The sequence below is a fragment of the Felis catus genome, chromosome C2 (assembly GCF_018350175.1).
Source record: "Felis catus isolate Fca126 chromosome C2, F.catus_Fca126_mat1.0, whole genome shotgun sequence".
In the NCBI taxonomy this organism is placed as follows: domain Eukaryota; kingdom Metazoa; phylum Chordata; class Mammalia; order Carnivora; family Felidae; genus Felis; species Felis catus.
This window is the reverse complement of record NC_058376.1, coordinates 126,712,204-126,727,909: the sequence shown is the minus strand read 5'-3', so window position 1 is coordinate 126,727,909 and position 15,706 is coordinate 126,712,204. Positions and strand designations below refer to the sequence as shown.

The following is a 15,706-nucleotide window of genomic DNA, read 5'->3' as shown; positions in this document are numbered from 1 at the left end:
TTCTAAAAACAAATATTCTACGCCTGATCTTGGGGCATATCAAGGCACATTATCACTAGCTTTAAAAAAATTTTTTTTTCCCAGGCACCTGGGTGGCTCAGTTGGTTAAGTGTCCACCTTCAGCTCAGGTCATATCTTGTGGTTCGTGAGTTTGAGCCCCACGTCGGGCTCTGTGCTGACAGCTCAGAGCCTGGAACCTGCTTCGAATTCTGTGTCCCCCTCTCTCTCTGCCCCTCCCCCACCCGTGCTATCTCTCAAAAATAAACAAACATTAAAAAAATTGCCAATTATAAATCTAAGATGTAAGTTTCAAAGATGTCAAAAGGATGGAGTAGGGGTTCTTAAAATGAGTTAAGTATCATAATCATATTGTATGGTCAGTATTTAGGTATTTACATTCTTCTGGGCATGACTAACCTTACATCTGAGGGCAGTGCTAATAACTCATTTTAATCATGGAAAAGCATTTTACCTGGAATATATAATCCAAGATACTGCCCAGATTGGAGAAGGAAAAGAAAATGTATATAGCCTTTTCCCCCTTTATAAAATTTGTAAGAGATGGCAGTATATCAAGATTTATTCTGATCTGCAGAGAACATTTTTAGTCAAAAAGTGCTCAGTAAATTCCAGTGACTGTGTTGAAGAGACATATGGTCATATAGAGATAAAAAGAAGAGCAAAAAGTAGCAATCGAGCATGTACAGTATAGCAAAGGAAATTATTTGGGGGAGAAGGGCTCTTTCTAGGAAAATAGCACAGATGACATGGTATCTGAGCTGGCTTTTACAGAAGCAATAAAAATATGCCAGGGAGGGGAGGAAGCGATGGTCTGTTTCAGGTGGGCATATGTAAACCACAAGTCACTCCAGATAGCTGGTGTGCAAAGTGCCAGGGAGAAGAGCCCAGACAAAGGTCTCTGATTATAAGGCTAAAGAATCTAGACCTAAAGAATTCACTGCTGAGGAGTTCACTATAATTTTATGATTGGAGGCATACAAATCACTTTAAGAGTGTTACTTTAGCACCTCTCTTAACATGTTAAAATGAAATATTTTCAGGCAGGTCATCACAAATGTTCACTGAAGAAAACCAATCTCCAATTCTTTGTCTTTGATTATTTTTGTTTCCTTTCCTCTTTGCAATCAGGATGTTGAGAATGAGGGGCCTGAGCCCTCTGACTGGGACAGGTTTGCAGCTGAGGAGTATGAGACTCTTGTTGCAGAGGAATCTGCCCAAGCACAGTTCCAGGAAGGGTGAGTGAGGTCCCTGGGTCTTATAGAACTTTTTTAACAGGGGTAATCATATCAGGAATGGTAAAACCATCTTTAAAAAATCAAACTAGTAATCCTTTCTTATTTTTGGATATCCTGATTATAACCAACTTTAGTTGAAAGAATATTTTTCCAGCAATCTTCCCTTCTTCACTAATTTCCTAAAACTCTTCTCATGTCCCATTTCCTTTAATGGAGTTGTACTTTTCACTGGAAGCTAAGATCATCATGCAGTCATTCTACTTTGTTAGTGATATCACATGCTGTAAAAACATTTAGCATTTACTAAAATGCTATAAATACAGGATGAGACTAAAAGAACTGAAGCTCTTTTAAATAATCAAGGTGACCATGTTTAAAACAAATCTTTACCATACATGTTTTTTTGTATTCAACACTGAACAAGAATTTACTTCTACAACAAATTTGTAATAGGGTATATATAATTCCATAAAGGGATCATGGTAAGAAACTATTCAAGACTTTCATTGCTTAGATCATTTCAGCAACTTTATAATTTGTTGGCTCTTTCCACCATCTTCTAGTGATTTCTTTTGTAGTTCCTCTAAGGCTCTTAATGCTTATTAATGTAATATTTTTTGAACAGGTAATATATTCATATATTTTAATATTCAAAGAAACAAGGATAGTTTCCTACTGCCCAGTTTTCCTCCCTAGAAGCAATCATTGTGACCTTTTTTTTTCTTTTTAATATTTATTTATTTGGGGGAGGGTGCAAGCAGGGGAGGAGCAGAGAGAGGGGGACAGAGGATCAGAAGCAGGCTCTGCACTGACAGCACCAAGCCCGATATGGGGCTCAAATTCACGAACCATGAGACCATGATCTGAGCCGAAGTCAGACACTCAAACCGACTGAGCCACCTAGGTTCTCCCACATTTTCTTATTACATGTCCTTCCAAAGACACCCTCCATTTTATTTCCTATAGATATATATATACACATACATATATTCATATATGTGTGTATATATAAAAAAGCACATATACATTCTTTCTTTTTTCTGTACACATATGGTAGCATATTATATTCATTGTTTGGTACTTTGCTTTTTCCACACTTATGTAAAGTTTCTGTTATAGAAGATGAGTAAGTTCTAGAGATCTGCTATACAACTTAGTGCCCATAGTTAAAAATGTGGGTATTCTGCATTTTAAAATGTTAAGAGAACAAATCTCATGTCTTCTTACAAAACACACACAAAAAAATACCATGAAATTTTTGGAGGTGAACAGATTTTTGGAGTACCTTGATTGTGGTATCACAGATGTATGCGTCTGTCCACACTGATCAAGGTGTAATTGTTAAATGCATATAATTTTTGTGTATCAAACCTAAATAAAGACAAAAACAATAACAAAAGATTGGGAAGACAACATGGTGTACCAAAAACACTTGTATTTTACAATTACTGAGGTATAAATAAGGCTTCACAAATATTTTGGGGGCCTTGAGTACATGAAAAAATTTTTAAAAGCCCAACAAATGGGAGATTATTTCATGCATGTATCTGATGAATGTTCTAAGTTTTTCTACAGCTGCACAATATTCTACTGTACAGTTATGCCACTATGACAAATAAAATGTTCTAATGAATAATCTTACATACATGTAATTTTATACATATGTAAGACAAATTTCTATAAGTATAGCAAACAGAGGAGGGTTTCAGAGAAACCAACAAGAAATAATGCAGACACCCAGAACTAGCAACAGTGGGGAGCCACTTCCATCCTTAGGTCTAAAAGGACAAGGAGATAAAACCATCATCAGAACCCAAAGAGAGTAAGTATATGGAGAGAGCTGACAGGAGTTGTGACCTTCAGTAATGGAATTTAGTCAAACTATGACAATCTAGGTGAGAGCTGCTAGAATAAATACCCAGTTTCACTTTGCTCATATCCCTTAGTATCCTGCTGGCACTTCTCATTGGTTTCCAACCAGAAACAAGAAGATAAGAGAACTGATGTAGTCTGTTTGGATCAGCCTCCTTATCCACCTAGCTAAGGGGAGAGTAGATATAGAAGGATAAACATCAAATATCCAGCTCAGTACAAATGCCAACAGAGATTCTACATTTCACACCCTTACCATTAAGTCTTCAATATCTTTTTTGAGAGTACTGAAGAAGCCATCACCAAACCACTTTCTTTAATCTTGAGATGTCCTTAATATGCTTACTCACAAAACTGGGGTCTTATTTTTATGTCATGGACCCAGAAACCCAGAAAAATCATTCATCATTATTTTAAGCCTGACTGAATAAGAAGGGAAGATAGGCAAGTGTATTCATAAGCATAATCTAAAATTTTTTTGGCACTGAGCTTCCTTAGTAGGAATTAGAGTAAGGTTACTTATGAAGCAGCATCACTACTGTTAAGAGCATCTGTGGTTGTTTGTAATAGTGAAAAATTGGAAGGTCTGATAGGAAGATTAATAAAATTATCCTGCATATACATAGTATAATTCCATGTAAACATTACAAGTCATTTTGTGGACGTATATTTCTTGACTATTATAAAGAAAAAATTAAAATGTGGAGGAGGAAGGCTTTAAAAGATCAAGTAAGGGGGAGCCTAGGTGGCTCTGTTGGCAAAGCATCCAAGTCTTGATTTTGGCTCAGGTCATGATTTCACAGTTCATGAGATCGAGCCCCATGTCAGGCTCTGCACTTACAATGCTGAGCCTTCTTAAGATTCTCTCTCTCCTTTTCTCTCTGCCCTTCCCCCATTCATACATGCATGTGGGCACTCTCTCTCTCTCTCTCAAAATAAGCAAACATTTAAAAAAGATCAAGAAGGAATAGTAAAGTGTAAGAAAGAAAATTAGGTATACATAAGGAAAACAACAGGGATCTTAGTATGTATTAGACAACAAAGCAAATGGAACACAAAAAATTCAATGATAATAGAAAAGCTTTTTTTTTTTTTAAATTTCCTGAAATCCAAAAGGTCAGAAGTCATACCATATCCAGGAAATACTGATAATGATTGATTCCCAATATATCTCATGAATTTGCCGGAGTTCAAAGATAAATATTGGATAAAGGGTTAGCATCCAAAATCCATAAAGAATTCACCAAACTCAACATCCATAAAACAAATAATCCAGTGAAGAAATGGGCAGAAGACATCCAGATGGCTAACAGACACATGAAAAATCATCAGGAAAATAAAAATCAAAACCGCAATGAGATACCACCACACACCTGTCAGAATGGCTACAATCAACTTGGGGAACAACAGATGTTGGTGAGGATGTCGAAAAAGGGGGACCCTTTTGCACTGTTGGTGGGAGTGCAAACTGTTGCAGCCACTCTGGAAAACAATATGGATATTCCTCAAAAAATTAAAAATAGAACTACCCTACAACCCAGCAATTGCACTATCAGGCATTTATCCAAAGGATACAAAAATGCTGATTTGAAGGGCACTGTGCACCCCAATGTTTATAGCAGCACTATCAACAACAGCCAAAGTATGGAAAGAGCCCAAATATCCATCCACTGGAAAAAGGATAAAGAAGATGTGGGGTGTGTGTGTGTATATACATATAAACACACACACACACACACACACACACACACATACACATACAGTGGAATACTACTCGGCAATGAAAATGAAATCTTGCCATTTACAACTATGTGGATGGAACTAGAGAGTATTATGCTGAGTGAAATCAGTCAGTCAGAGAAAGATACCATACGATTTCACTCGTGGAATTTGAGGAACTCAGCAGATAAACACAGGGGAAGGGAAGGAAAAATAAGAAAAACAGAGGGAGGCAAACCATAAGAGACTCTTCTATACAGAGAACAAAGTGAGGGTTGCTGGAGGAGAGGTGGGTGAGGGGATGGGTTAAATGGGTAATGGGCATTAAGGAGGGTACTTTTTGGGATGAGCACTGAGTATCGTATGTAAGAGATGAATCCCTGGGTTCTACTCTTCAAGCCAAGACTACACTATATGTTAACTAACTTGATTTTAACTTTAAGAAAGAAACTTTAATTGGGTTTCTTTTCCACTTAAAAAATTCAAGTCCTCAGACAAGGGAAAAATAAAATCACCCTCGCCTCAGATACCTCCATGGTAAAAATGAATATTAGAAGATCATAAAACAACACATACAACTTTTTCAGAGAAAAAATTTCTATAATCTCAAATTTTATACTAACCCCAGATGACATTCAAGCATGAAAACACAAGTGGGTATTTTCAACATGTAAGAACTGAAGGGAATATAGCACCCATGAGCTCTTCTATAAAAAAGACAATCATAAAACCAAGAAACAAACCAAAATAAAGAGCCTGGAAATGTAGCAACCATTGGGGAAAAGAAATAAATAGCATTCAATCCATTCAAATGTAGAAAGAATAGAGATCTGGAAAAAAGAAATTTAAAACTAGGATGTAGAGAGGAAGAGGAAATATATGTATAACATCCTAGAAATAACAATTTAAATGAAAATGGGAGGTAGAGAGGAGGAAGAAAGTATGTGTAAATTTCATTGGCAAAACCTCAGTAGATACCCTTTAAAGCTATAAGTCAAATTGAGGGTTTAGGAATACTAATTTAACACTTGAAAAACCAAAGCTAGACTATTCCAATTCAATCAGAAAATGTGTATACAGAAAAGAAAAACACAGACCACAAAGCCTGAAGATGACAGAACTAAGGCAATGAATGTAAATGGAATAAACTCACTTATTAAAAGAAAAGGATTCAATTTTGTAATAACAAAGGTTGCATTAAAAACGAATGAATGCTTTGGAGCAGCCACTCTGGAAAACCACATGGAGGTTCTTCAAAAATAGAACTACCCTACGACCTAGCAATGGCTCTACTATGTATTTAGTCAAAGGATACAAAAATACAGATTCGAAGGGGCACATATACCCCAATGTGTACAGCAGCGCTATCAACAATAGCCAAATTATGGAAAGAGCCCAGATGTCCATCAACTGCAACGACGTGGATAGAACTAGAGTGTGTTAGGTGAAGCAAAACCAGTCAGAGAAAGGCAGATATCCTATGATCCCACTCATATGTGGCATGTAAGAACAGAACACATGAACATAGGGGAAGGGAAGGAAATATAAGATGAAAACAAGGAGGAAAACCATAAGACTTAACTATAGATAACTGAGAGTTCGTGGAGGGTTGGTGGGTGGGGGGAATGGATTAAATGGGTGTTGGGCATTAAGGAGGGTACTTGTTGGGATGAGCACTGGATGTATATGTAAGTGATGAATCACTAAATTCTCCTGAAGCCAATACTACACTATATGTTAACTAACTTGAATTTAAATAAAATCTTGGAAGAAAAAAAAATAGTCAAAAAAGCTATGCATCTGACAGCATCAGATTTTTGAAACAAAAACTCCAAAAAGAAAATAAAAGGAGAAATTGGAGCCTATTATTGCAGCAATAGTAAACTATACCCTGAAAATAGGTAAAATACCTTTGTAGGTTTTGTCCATAGACCATCTACAAAATATACATTAGGCTACAAACAAAACTTCAGTGGACCTGTAAAGAGTAACTGTAATTCAGACCAGCTTCTCATTTTAAGGAGGTAGTCTGAAAGCATACTGTAGTTTTCAGTCTCTTCACACCATTTGAAAATACAGAGCACCACTTAAGAGGAGAAACTTTCAGTGGACTAAAAGACGAAAAGGAGATGGGATCCAATTGAAGAGGCAGTCTATGCAGCAGCATGCAGAAGATAATTGCTACAAATAAAGGAAGCAGCACTTAAGGATGATCCATACCTGAATTTGGCTGAAACTCCACACAAGAAGGAGATGAGAAGCAGCAGTGTCCAGGTAGGTCAAACCTTGTATATCTCATCCTATTCCTAAAGGAAAGACAAGAGTGTGGGATCTTGGAGCAGAGAAAGCACAACCACTGAAATATCCACACCAGCAGCATGGTCCATCTAGCCCCTCATTCTCATTGAAAACACTAGCAACCTCTCATTGCCCCCTCCTAATAAGAAGCCAGTGCAAACAGAGGGAGTGGTCTGTTCCCAGCTACATAGAAAAATGGACAAATATCAAACAGTTGGAAGTAATAAAATACTCAACAAATGGAAGAACTTTCACTCTTGGAAGGCGATTTACTACAGCAGTCAGAACAAGACCTCAAGTTGAGTATTATTTACCATTTTTGGAGTGGTAAGAGAATACTGCCCTCTTGAAACAAGACTGACCAGTTTCTTGGAAATTGAAAAATTTTTAAATTGAAAAACACAGTCATTGAGCTGAATAATAGAATGGACACAGATGAAAAGTTTTTGATTTGGGATATTGATTATGATACTACGGTAAGAAATCTTTATAGAAACCAGTAGAAATAACAGCCAGATAATTCCCAGAAAATCTGTTTAAACAAATAAAAATATACCCAGGGGCCAGCAAATTTTTTCTGTCCAGGTAGTGAATATTTTAGGCTTCACAGTTCTGTTACAACTACTTACCTCTGACATATATATGGCTATAACAGTAGCCATAGAAAATATGTAAGCAAATAAATGTGGCTGTTTTCCAATGAAATTTTACTAATATGCCCTGAGATATAAACTTTATTTTTTCACATGTCATGAAATATTCTTGTGATTTTTTTTTTTTTCAAATTTGAAAAGGTAAAAACCATTCTTAGGTCACTGGGCTATACCAAAACAAGTGGAGAGATTTGGCCCACAGACTGTAGTTTGCCAGTCCTGTACTAGAGTGAAATTTCAGAACATAAAAGATAAAGAACTGAAAATCTACCAGACAGAAAAAAAACAGATTACCTACAAAGTGAATGCAAAAAGAAATGGAGCAATATCATTCAATTACTGCAAAGAAAATAACTTTAAATCTAGAATTCCACTCCTATTTAAATATGAGGGCCCAATAAATACATTTTCAGACACCCAAAGATGCAAAAAGTTACCAACCACAGACTATCTCTGAAAGAAGTATTAAGGGATACTCTTCAGCAAGAAGGTAAACAGATCCTCGAGGAAACAGTGGGATGCAAGAAACAAGCATGAGCAACAAAATTAGTAAAATCTATTCTTAGAACTAAAAAATATTGATCACATACTATTAAGAGTAAAAAGAGGTCGTGGAAATACACTATGAATCTTTATTAGAGAGTATTAACGCTGATGAATTTATATTTCTCTAACAATGACTAGAGAGTTAAAATATGTGTATTAAAAATTTAAGGTCAACCACCAAGAATAAAAACAAAATGGAAAACTCTAATCATTTTTTTAGAAAAAGACAATAGATTATTAAGCTGAGAAAAATTGGGTAAAGAAAACTCAATCTACTAAACTCAAATCTACTAGAAGACAAGCGTGTTATCAGCATTGTTTTGGTGGCAAGTATCCTAACCATAAGCCAAAACAAAACAAAACAAAACAAAAACCAGAAATACTGGCTTACAGAACTGAAAAGTCCAGGGGGTAGTACTAACTTTAGAGACTCAGATTTCATCTCTTTCATCTCTTAGATAATATTCTTCTTTCATCTTTTCACTCTTAGCAAGTTTTTCATATGTGGCAGCAAGATGATCACTTAATAGCTTCAAGTTCAAATAAATGACAAAATCCCTTTCCCCTAAGTTCCATCCAAAGCCTAGGATTTGTATTCCTTTGGCTCTAATTGGCTTAGTTTAGGTCCAATCCCTGAACCAGTTCCTGAAGGAGGCCTAGAACCAAGCTTCTACAAGGGTCAGGTCTATCCAAACCATGTTTTCCAAAGGGATATCAGAAAATATGGCCATAGGGGCACCTGGGTGGCTTGGTCGGTTAAGCGTCCAACTTTGGATCAGATCATGATCTCACAGCTCATGAGCTGGAGTCCCGAGTTAGGCTCTGTGCTGACAGCTTGGAGCTTGGAGCCTGGAGCCTGCTTCAGATTTTGTCTCTCCCTCTCTCTGCCCCTCCCCCACTCGTGCTGTATCTGTCTCTCAAAAATTAATAAAAACATTTAAAAATTAAAAAAAAAAGGCCATAAAAAAGGAGAATACTATTCCAATAAAGGAACAATGGATGTCCACCATAGTAAGAAAGAAGAGACAAAAAGATATAGACAGTACAAAATAAATGGCCAGAATAAGTCCAAATATAGTGTCAATAACAAAATTCACACTGAATTAAAAATCAAACTGTATACTATTCTTTAGATCCATCCCTAACACAGAGTTAAAAGTCAAATGAATAGTAACAAGAATAAACCAGGTATGGTAACATTAATGAGACAAGTAGAATTCAAAGCTTTAAAAGAGACTTCCCCGTATTTCAACAGTTGGCCATGAAAACAAATTCATGAACTTTATGCAACATAAAATATATCTGATAGAAATACAAGGAAAAATTGACATCGCAGTCTTGTAAAAACCAACAAATCAAATGGACAAGAAAGAAAGAAAGAAAGAAAGAAAGAAAGAAAGAGAATAAAAGAATATAGAAATTAGAAAGTTTTCAAAGAGGTACTCAACAGTATACCTGGTACCCAAGAAATACACATGGAGCCATCACAAAAGTGCCTATTTATTAAGGCATGAAGGAAATTGCAACAACTTAAAATGTAACCTGAAATTAACAACAAAAAGTTAAAATACACATACTAGAAAGTTAAAAATAAAGTTGAAAAATACTCTAAATATATTTCAAAATAACTGTTAAAGTGGAAGTCAAAATTCAAATTCTAGTCTTTTTAGAACTATGCATTATGTATTTATTAAAACATGGGATTTGGACAAGGGGAAATTTGTAACCTGTGGACTAAAATAAATTGATTAGGTTTTACTCTCAAAATGCATGAGAAAGGATGACAGTGTAGACCTAAGTACATAGAAGAAGTTAAATAATTTTATTCAAACAAAAATCTATTAATTTATAAACACGCACACACACACACACACACACACACACAGCACACTATGTACCAAGCACTAGTCTAAATATTGTAATTCATTGGGTGCTCACAAACCCTTTTTTTGTAGATGCTGATATCCCATTTACATATGTGAAAACTGAACCACACAAGATTAAATAAGTTGTCAAATCCACCAGTATATAAAAGAATACATCATAAGTGGGGTTTATGCCAAGACTGCTACAGTGGTTCAACTTTGTAAAATCTGTCATTAACAAATTAAAGAAAACAAAATATAAACTGATTCTCTGAAGGCATATGATAAAATTTAATACATTTTCTGGTTTGGAAAAAAATCTTAAAACTAAGCAAACTGGAGATGAGTACCTTGTTAATGATAAAGATGGTTAATCCCACACCCCAGAAATAACCAGTTAAAAATACAATAGGGAAAAATCCCATTCACTAGTATCAAGAAGAAAAGTGACTTGGAAAATATATATGAAGAAAATATAAAATTTTACCAAAAGGTGTAAGACAATTCACCATGTTACAATTAATTCGTTAATTTGATATATTCCCCAAAATATGTTGTGGAACTTGATAAGCTAATTCTAAATAGAACAATAAATATACAAGAATAGTAATGAGTTTAGGAAAGAAAGGTGTGGTGGACTACAGGGCGTGTGTGTATGATAAAGACAGTGTCTTAAATGTGTCATGAAAAGACTAGTCAGTAAAATGTTGCTCTCTGTGGTGGGTGAAAAAAAGTGCATATGAAACTAATGTCTGCGTGTTAGGTAAATAGACTTTCAGAGCTTAAAAGTAATGGGAGAAATTTATAAGGAAATACTTTCTAGATGTGACATTTAGGAAGTGACAAATTCTGTATCACAACCAAAAGACAAACAAATTGGACTGCATCATATGATCAATAGTATTCTTTTATAAATCAGATTCTTCAAGGGGTGCCTGGGTGGCTCAGCCGGTTAAGGGTTCTACTTCGGCTCAGGTCAGGATCTCACAGTTTGTGGGTTCAAGTCCCATGTCGGGGTCTTTGCTGACAGCTCAGAGCCTGGAGCCTACTTTGGATTCTGTATCTCCCTCTCTGTCTCTGCCCTTCCCCCATTCACACTCTCTCTCTCAAAAATAAATGAACATTAAAAATTATTTTAAAAATCACATTTTTCAAAATCAACAGTAAGAACATGAATATTGACCACTTCTAAAACAGTCAGAAGACAGAAATTTCACCCAGGAAAGAAACAGGAAAATTCCCACTTCACCAACAGTTAAAATACAGTAGCCAAATTATAATAATTTTAAATGTATTTAAATATTGAACAGAATCCCCAAAATATATGAAACAAAAATTGCCAGACAAGTCAGTATAGTTGGAGATTTCAACAACTTCTCTTTCAGTAACTGACAGAACTAGATAGACAGTAAGGCTACAGAAGAATTGAACAACACAATGTACTTTAATCAATATATAGAGAACCCTCCACAAAACAATAGCAAAATGGGCATTTTTTTCAAGTGCACATGAAACTTCTCCAGGACATACCATATGATAAGTGAGTAAAATAAGATCCAATAAATCCAAATGGATTACAGTTACATAAATTATGTTGTCTGACCATAATAGAATTAAAGTAGAAATCAATAACAGGAATCGGGGAATCCCAAAATATTTGGAAATTAAATAACACTTTTAAGGACACATGGGTCAAAGAAGAAACCAAAGGGAATCTGAAAATTACTGTGAAATGAATGAAAATAAAAGAACATATGAAAACATATGAGGTGCAGTCGAAGCAATGCTTAGAGGAATATGTATGCCTCAAGTCTGACATCAATAATACAAGTTTCCACCTTAAGAAACTAGAAAAAAACCAAACCAGAGCTTAAATAAATAGAAAGAAGGAAATAATAAAAGACCAGAGTAGAAATCCATGAAATAGAAAATAGGAAAACAATATGAAAGAGTTCATGAAACCTAAAGTTGGTTCTTTGTAAAGATTTTAAGATAAATCTTTAGCTGGATTAAGGGGGGAAAAAAAGGCATACATTAACAAAATTAGGAATAGAGGAGGCATCACTACAGACACTACAGAACTTAAAATAATTACAAAGAAATATCATGAACAACTTCATCCCAATAAATTTCACACCTTAGATGAAATGGAACAAAATCCTAGAAAAAGTCAAATTACCAAGACTGATTTAAGAAGAAATGGAAAATCCGAATAGAATATATATCAACTAAAGATAATGAACTAGTTATTAAAGGTCTTCACCAAAGGTCCAGGTCCAGATGGTTTCACTGTTAAATTCTGTCAAATAGTTAAGGAGAAAAAAATATCAGTGTTTCACAAATACTTTCAGAAAATAACAGTAGAGGGGAACACTTCCAAACCTGCTTTATAAAGCCAGTACTACCCGATACCAAAGCCAAAGATACTACAAGAAATGAAAATTACAAACCAATATCCCTTAAGAGCTTCAATACAAAAATTATTTTTAAAAAAATTAGCACATCAAATCCAGCAATATATAAAAAAGATTATATACTTTAAGTGGGGTTCATCCCAGGAGCAGAAGGCTGGCTTAACACCCAAAAGTCTATTGATTTAATATACCATATTAATAAATGATAAGGATGCCTGGGTGGCTCAGTCAGTTAAGCATCCGACTTCGGCTCAGGTCATGATCTCACCATTTGTTAGTCTGAGCCTCAAGTCAGGCTCCGCGCTGACAGCTTGGAGCCTAGAGCCTGCTTCAGATTCTGTCTCCCTCTCTCTCTGCCCCTCCCCTGTTCATGCTCACTCTCTCTCTCTCTCTCTCTTCTCTCAAAAATAAACATTAAAAAAAATTTTTTTAATAAATAAATGACAAAAGCAATCTCCATAGACACACAAAAAAGCATTTGACAAGTCAAATATCCAGTCACAATAATTCTCACTCAAGTAAGGATAGAAGGGTAGAAGTAAGGATAGAAGTAAAGATAGAAGTAAGGATAGAAGGATCCTTAACAGGATAAAAGGAATCTACAGTTAAATCATACGGTAAAAAACTGAATGCCTTCCCCCCCCTAAGATCAAAAACAAAGCAGGGATGTTTCTATTCATAATTTCTACTCAGCACTGTAACTTAGGTCCTCCTATCTTCTGCAGTAAGACAAGAAAAAGACACTGAACGTGTTCAGATTGAAAAGGAAAAAGTAAAACTATTCATAGATTATGTAACCTGACAACAGTAAATACTAAGAAGTCTACCTGAAAGCTATCAGAACTAATGAATTAGCAGTTATCAAGATCTCAGAATACAAGTTCAATATGCAAAACTTAGTCGTATTTCCATATACTAGCAGTGAATAATCCAGTAGGGAAATCCAAATAAAAAGAATAATTCTACTCACATTAACATCAAAAAGAACAAAATATTTAAAAATTAACATAACCAAAGAACTATAATACTGGCACACTGAAAACTGCAAAACAGTGCTGACCTAAATGGGATTAGGAAGTTAAGTATTGTTAAAATGTTGGTTCTCCCCAAATTTACAGATTTACCAAAATTCCCTATCAAAATCCCTGCAGGCTTTTGTTGTAGAAATTGGCAAACTGATCCTAAATTTTACGTAGAAGTGTAAAGTACCTAAAACAGCCAAACTCTTTTTTAAAGGAACCAACTTGAGGCACCTGGGTGGCTCAAACATCCAACTCTTGATTTCGTCTCCAGTCACGATCTCATGATCAAGCCCTGCGTTGGGCTCCATCCTGAGTGTAGGGCCTGCTTGGGATTCTCTCTCTGCCCCTCCTCTCCTGCTCACACTCTTTCTCTCTCTCAAAATAAATATATTTTTAAAAATAAAAATAATAAAAGAACAAAATTGAAGGACTTAGTCTGCCTGATTTCAAAATTTACTATAAAGCAAACAATTGAGACACCTTAGCATATTAGCATGTATATACATAGATCAATTAAACACTCTAGAAATAGACCCTATTATGGATGGCAAATTTTTAATAAGTGGAGAAAGAATAGTCTTTCCAAAAATGATGTTGAAATAACTTGATATCCATAAAAAAAAGAACCAAAATCCATACCTCACAGCATATGCAAAAATACACATGGATAAAAGACCTAAATGTGAGAGCAGAAACTCTTAACACTTCTAGAATAAAACAGAGGAGAAAATCATTGTGAGCTTGGATCAGGCAAAGAGCAATAAAAAATTACTTTTAGATTAAATGGACTTCCTTTAAAATTAGAAACTATTGCTCTTCCAAAGGCACCATTAAGAAAAGGAAAAAATTGGGAGAAAATATTCCCAAAACATCCTGATAAAGGAAGGATTCATATCCAAAATATATAAAAAGATTTCTTACAGCTCAGTAATAAAAAGACTAATAACCTAATTTTTAAACAGACAAAAGATTGAATAAATACAATTAGAGATACAAACAGCAAATAGCTATATGAAAAGATGCTCCACATTGTTAGACATTAGAAAAATACAAATTAAAACCACAGTGAGATATACCACAGTGTAGATACACCAGCTAAAATCACTAGTTGGCAACAATGTGGAGAAGCTGGAACTTCATACATTGAACTGATGGTGATGTAAAATTATATATTCTCTTTAGAAAATTTTGGCAATTTCTTAACAAGTTAAACATACACTTATCATATGAATCAGCAGTTGCACTCCTAGGAATCTACCCAAGAAAAATGTTTACCCAAAGACTTGTCCGTGAATGTTTATAGCAGCATTATTCATAGTTGCCCAAAACTGGAAATAATCCAAATATCCATCAAACTGGTAAACTGATAAAATATATCCATAAAATGGAATGCTACTTAGCAAAAAAAAAAAAAAAAAAAAAAAGGAATGAACCATTGATAAACACAGTATGAGTGGATCTCAAAATAAGCTAAGTGAAAGAAGCTAGACAAAAAAGTATAATCCATTTGATTCCATTTATTTAAAATTCTAGAAAATGCAAATTAATCTATCATGACAACAAACTAGTGGTTAACTTGGGGGAGAGAAGCAGTGATTATATAGGGGCATGAACTTTGGTTGGGAGGCAAGGGAATGGATAGTTTTGTGATCTTGAATGTTGTAATGCTTTTACAGGTATATACACAAAGTCAAAATTTATAAATATAAGTAACCCATTGTATGTCATTTATATGTCAATAAATAGAAGAACTAATACATGCAGTAACATGGTTGAGTCTCTCAAAAATAACACTGTGTGAAAGAAGCCAAACACTAAAGACTACATATTATATGATTCCATTTATATGAAATTTCTAGAAAAGTCAAAATTATATAGCCAGAAAGCAGATCAGTGGTTGCCTAGTTCCAGGAATGAGAGTGGAGAGTGAATCCAACAGGCACAAAGGAGAAGAGAGGCAGATGGAAGAATGAAAATTAGATTGTGGTATTGTTTGCACAATTGTAGATATTTACTAAAACACTGAACATTTAAGATCAGTGAATTACATATGCCATGTAC

General features: G+C 34.9%; 1 protein-coding gene across 4 annotated transcripts in view; it reads left to right on the top strand.

Annotated features, from left to right (window-relative positions):
* Positions 1–15,706, top strand: part of PPP2R3A (protein phosphatase 2 regulatory subunit B''alpha) — a 210,679-nt gene that overhangs the window by 183,593 nt on the left and 11,380 nt on the right. For all 4 annotated transcript variants that reach the window (XM_045036403.1, XM_023260541.2, XM_045036402.1 and 1 more), the window contains one exon: positions 1,150–1,256. In XM_045036403.1, coding sequence (XP_044892338.1) covers positions 1,150–1,256 — 107 coding nt within the window. The remainder of the gene's footprint in view (positions 1–1,149; positions 1,257–15,706) is intronic.